The sequence below is a fragment of the Micrasema longulum genome, unplaced genomic scaffold (genome assembly GCF_059751315.1).
Source record: "Micrasema longulum isolate JH-2025_06_02 unplaced genomic scaffold, ASM5975131v1 h1tg001527l, whole genome shotgun sequence".
Classification (NCBI taxonomy): domain Eukaryota; kingdom Metazoa; phylum Arthropoda; class Insecta; order Trichoptera; family Brachycentridae; genus Micrasema; species Micrasema longulum.
The window spans coordinates 127,282-133,292 of NW_028278710.1; the positions used below are offsets into that span (position 1 = coordinate 127,282).

At 33.6% G+C, this 6,011-nt stretch overlaps 1 protein-coding gene across 1 annotated transcript in view; it reads right to left on the bottom strand.

The window, feature by feature from the left end:
* Window positions 1-5,299, bottom strand: part of LOC148275023 (tubulin beta-1 chain) — a 28,558-nt gene extending 23,259 nt beyond the window's left edge. The window contains exon 1 of the mRNA XM_088236227.1: window positions 5,159-5,299. Within this exon, the coding sequence (XP_088092353.1) occupies window positions 5,159-5,215 (57 nt within the window). The 5' untranslated portion in view covers window positions 5,216-5,299. The remainder of the gene's footprint in view (window positions 1-5,158) is intronic.
* Window positions 5,300-6,011: the final 712 nt, after the last annotated feature.

The window sequence follows — 6,011 nt, forward strand, 5'->3', positions numbered from 1 at the left end:
CAGTGCCCTATGCATCACCGGATGCGGAAAGGGACGATGATGATTCGAGAATTAGTTTTTATTTAAAAATCGATATTTTCATACGAAACAATCAACGTGTTTTGGTGACAAGGTTTTTATCACTCGCCGTAATAAAAACTTCGTCACATACGTAGGGCTAACTAAAGTAACCCGTAGGGCAGTTTTGGAGGAATCGAGGAACGCGATGATTCGCAACAATCCAATGATTGCGGAAATATTAAATATTTCTTTTGCATTTTTTCCGTTGCATTTTATCTATTTGCTACGGTACCACGGCGCGTTCGGATCACTTTTTACTCGGGAAATTACCAACATTACAAGCGAGTTAATGCTTTTGAGGTTATCGAACTTCGCACATAAAATACTTTGATTCATTCTGCATTAAGGTCTTATTAATAACGCTTAGTCAGAAGCCATAATGGATTCTGGAAAAACGGGAAGAATTTCAAAATTCACAGAATCTGATTAAAATGCATATTTTATTTTCGAGACTAAATTTCTTAACAGAGGTTTTGAAGAAATTGAAATTCGCTAACGTTCAAATAAAAATATAAAAATCAACATATCTTTTACCGACAAATTAATAATGTAGCTCCTGTAGAATAGATTAGGGTAATGCCTTAAAAACAAAAAAATAAGAGTAGTATATTAAAAATAATATATATCAATAAATAAATTTAAAGTAAATCTAAAGAATTTTTTTTAACACGTGTAAAAACTGCATTAAATGTTCATTAGTATGAATGTATTATTTTATGTTTTTTTTCTTTATAAAATATTTTTTTTTTTTTATAAAATATTTTTTTTTTCTCATATACTCGTATATTCAAAATTATATAAACTCTTATAAATAAACAACTACAACAGTGTAAGTCACTCTCCAAGCACAAGAGTTGGAGTTAGTCTCTTTTTTTGGAGAGTTACAGTGATAACATTTACTAGATGTATAAAAGTAGATTTGTAAAGAATTTTTTCAAACAAGTACCTTTTATGAAATTTATTAATAAAAAAGAGATAAGTTATTGGACGATATTTTGAGCATTCCTAAATATTACCAGACAAAAGCTGGAGATAAAAAAAACTCAACAGACAATAATTTTCGTGCACGAAAAATAAAAATTAGGAAACCAGCCAATGGATATCGCGTTAGATACAACCCGGTGCCCTATGTACCACCATACGAAGACAAAACAATACAGTGTTTGAATAATATAAAAATGATTAAAATAATAAAATGCTTCGACAAAAATACACGTTATGGAACATGGGGTTATATATTGATATTAATACATAAAAATGTATTACGTGAAGGTAGGATCATCAGTGTCTTATGCTTCATATGACAGTCCAGGGACTATATTCAGGGAGTATGAACGTTTTTTTTAATATTTCAATTATCGCTATTAGCTATTTTATATGTGAATAGAACACCAATTTTGTCATAAAAATGCTTTTTTATGTTGAAATAAAAAATCTGAAGTCCACTTTGTTTTAATGCAAAAAAATATCACTAGTCTTAGACACGCTATTTTAATATAATATGATATTATTATCGAAATAATTACTATTTTACATTCAAAGTTCTTAATAGATTTAAATTATCTCATTTGGTTCAATAGTTAAAATGTTTTTAAAAAATGGCTTAGTTTGATAGTAGATTATCAAATAAAATAAAAAATACAAAAAAAACTGAACGTCTTCATTGAAAATTCTCTTTCGGGCCCCAAGAGTGTTTAATGTCCCGGATGAACATATTAAGTTCTTTAAAACGAAACCCCCTTTCAGGAAAAGTGTACAAGTTTGGATTTTGTCAAGGGAAGAGACCATTGCAGGAGACTGCTGCGAGATATTGCACAAATTTATATTTTACTATAAATTATTTTTATATAAGTATGTTTACGTAATAATTTTCCCTTCCTTCATTATGTTGTATCTAAACTCACATTCATTCACAAAAATGGCGCATTATAAATTATCCTAAATAAATCAATAAACATAGGGCTCATGGCCTCATAGAGTTATGATCTTTATGTATTTGTATGAATAAATTTATGAATTTTTACATCCATCTGAAAAAATACATAATTTTATACACAGTTATACTGCCTACTTACAAAAATAATTAATATTATACCATTAATTGGGTGGAGCGTACGCGTTTAGAATTGCAAATAACTTCAAGACGGCCGTTCGATTTTAACGAATTTAGTCAGAATGTGGAACATTGGTGTTCTAGATTTGGTGTGATATTGGAGTGTACGGTACACTGGGCACCTCGGCCGGTACAATGCACTCGGGAAGTAGATAGAGGGGATAGTGCGCCCACACTGTTGCAAAATCTCGACAATGGGATCAGTGAATGACCGCGAACCGCCGACGAGTAATGACGAGTTTAAGCGGAACAAATATAGTAATGAATAACATCTCAAGAGTGATGGAGAAACTGAGTAGGTTCAAGGTGTCGAGGGGAAACGCGGTCTCACTTTTTTTCGTAGTTTCTCCCTGAATTATGTCACTAATGCAATGATTTTAAACACACTATAGATTAACGGCGAATCTATCGTTTTTTTATTTTTTATATAAATTGTTTCCTATGGGACCATAAAAAAAACCCAAAAATCGAAAGCAAAGGAAGCGAAATTTGTATGCAAAGACAGTAATATGGTGTTTTATCTGCCTACCCCTACGGGAAAACGGGGTGATTTAGATAATTAATTTGACAGTAGTGTATAAAATGGCTCGTAGTATAGTGGTTAACGCGTTTGGCTACCATTTATGACGTTTTGGATGCGATTCCTGACAAGATCAGACACGAAACATACTGTATTGATTGAAAATACAGATGTGTGTTATACGTTTATATTTCATTGCCGCCCTGAGCCGGCACCAGACGCGTAAGACTGATCACCTTGTTCCCAACGAATGGTCGAGATTAAAGTAGGTACCAATATATGCGAGAACATTATTGTCAATTGTGCATAGGGCATATCACTATGCTTTGTTACACGACGGCAGGATGATCAGAGTTTTTATACCACTTTCGGGAGTGTATGGAATATTGTTGCGAAAAAACACCATGAGCGAATTTTTCATTTAGGTATCGGAAATTAAATTTGGAAACCAATAAATGGTAGCCAAACGCGATAACGACTACACTACGTGGCGGAAAAACATTTTTTTTTACTGTGTTACCGTTATATATATATATATTTGGATAATTTACATAGCGCCATTTTTGTAAAAAATCACCTCAAGCACGCTGTACAATAAATTAATATCCCAGCACGTCTTGCAGCTACAGAGTGCATGGACGGTTGGGATTAGTTCCTCGTCTCGAATTATGATATATAGAAGCTAGATTATAGCACGTCTTGCAGCTACGGTGCGCATGGACGGATAGTAATAAATCTAGCCCCTTTTTACATTTTTTGTTTTATTTTAATTGGCAATGAAGTTTAAGTGATATTAAAAAAAATAAATTATAAAAATAGAAGTTAGATTACAACAAGTCTTGCAGCTACTGAGCGCATGGACGGTTGGAATTCTAGACCACATTTACTAAATTAAGATATTTTATTAAATTTACCTATTGAAGCAAGATTACTAATCGTCTTGCAGCTACAAAGTGCATGGACAAATGAAATTCTAGCAACTTAAAATTGTCAATAAATTTACAAAAATAAACATTGAGCATAGTGGTAAATTTGTAAAGTGTTCATGCTAAAACTGATAATGGTATATAGGAGCTAGATTACAGCACGTCTTGCAGGTACAGAGAGTATGGACAGTAAGAAATCTAGCCCCTATTTACATTTTATTGTATATTTTACTGGTCAAAAATATTCCCAGTCAGATAAAATGCTCGTATGAGGGATTATTTACGTAAATTACTTACATTATTTTATTATTATAAAGTTTATCTTATTATTATAAACATAAATACGATGGTGTAAAGGGGACTACGTTCAGTTTTAAAGTATTTCGTTCACATTGGAATACGAACGTGAAACAAATTTTGTGATTATGGTAAAATTAAAAATATGTGCATTTTTGGCGTCGAACCTCGAGCTCTGCGCAGTCGACAGCTGACCACTGCGCACCCAGAATGAGTAATTATTTAGCTTTTTCCGGAAATTACAAGAAACAAATTTAGGGAGTATTTTTGTGTGTGAGTCATCTTAAATATGATTCAAGTGACAGATACAAAAAATGACTGAATCATTTGTTTTTAAGGGCGAATCCCAAGTTCGGAAAGGATTACAGCTGTTTTAAAAATATAACGACAGGTTTTGGATTCATTGAAAAATGTGTCGAATTTTTTGTTTTTGAATTTTTTGGGCAACGCGCGTCCGACATTTTTATGCGGCAAAATTGTTCGAACACAGCACGGCCGGCGTTCTAACCTTGGACAGACGTTAAAAGTACCTTTAAACGCGCGTACAAGTGTCGAAACTGTACCCAATTCAACGGAAAATATGATATTTTGAATGGCGACGCCCGCACAATGTTGTACAGCGTATGCCGGCAGATAACCGTTGAATATTTCAAATGAAGCGGTTAAAAAATGTATGAAAAAAATCGTTAAAACTTGCCCGCACAATAGCCAGCGGTCATGCGTTTGATTGGAAATAGTTAAACCGCTTTTTGGTACCTCACAGTAAGTAATAAAACTAAACTAGGATTTCTTTATTTGGAGGAATACTTTCACAACAAGAGTATGGTATCGATTGTATGGCCCATCTGGGCCAAACGTCACAAAAGTCAACTTTTTCCACAACATTCCAAACAAGTGATCTCGAAAATTCGATAAAACAAAAGAAAAACGTTCGTTTAACCGCGGTTTTGTTCGATATAACAGCAGCTGTTATTGAACTTTATAGGTATATGCCACGCCACACCCAGTCGTTACGAAAAGGCAATTCCAAGTCATTAATACCACTTAAAACCATACGAATTTCATCTCAATATTTAAGGGATGATCAAATAAGGATCTGGCGAACAAAGGAAACACTGATAAAGGGGCTGTGATGAGTTACAACCGCCGACAAAATGTCGGACTCGCCGGTAGCAAAAGTGCTGGTACGTCAAAAAACTTCGAAAAAACACTGTAATCCAAATTAATAAAGTCACTAATTACCTTGGCGCCGATCTGGTTTCCGCATTGTCCGGCTTGAATGTGCACGATTTCCCTCATTTTGATATATTTCTTGTTACTTATAAAAAACTAAAATTGTACTGCACGAAACGCTCGATCCGAACGGAGATTAAGCTCGCTGTGAAGTTTCCGCCTCTGCCAACGGATATTTGAAGCCTCGTCAACGCCCAACGCTCGGCTCTCATTGGTCGATCTCGGGCCTGCGCATTACGTCATCCATGGGTACCAATACAATTCGCAGCGGCAGGAAAAAATAAACGTCAAACTGATTTTTTATTAATGAAATGCGGCAGTATTCCAACGATAACAAAATGAACAACAACCGAAAACACTTAAAAATGTATTCAAAAATATAAATTTAGTCCAAAACTACATGTTTAATGTTCATTTAACGAATTTTTAATTTTTAATTTATTTAATTAATAAAATTTATATGCCTACGTTGGTACCCGTTTCAAGCCACATCTCACGTATATACAAATACAATTTAAATAATGCAGGAAAGCGCCCACTATATTTTATCAATTTAAGTCAGTATTCTTTTATGAATATGGATTTTACTTTTTGGAATAACGTAAAAAAAAGTATCCAAGTTTTATGTTAATCGCAGCTACGTGGGTCTTTCAACTCAGGCTCAATTCCGCGTTCATTTTTTGTCCGCAAAGTATGATTTACAAAAATTGTTTACGAATTCTTGACGTTCTCCCACAACAACAAACTTTTTTGTGATAACTTTTTATTGTAATACCTGCCTACTTTCTACACAAATTGCACAAGTTCAAATTATGCGCATCAGAAGATAATATAAAATTCATATTTAAGGATTAGATGTTTT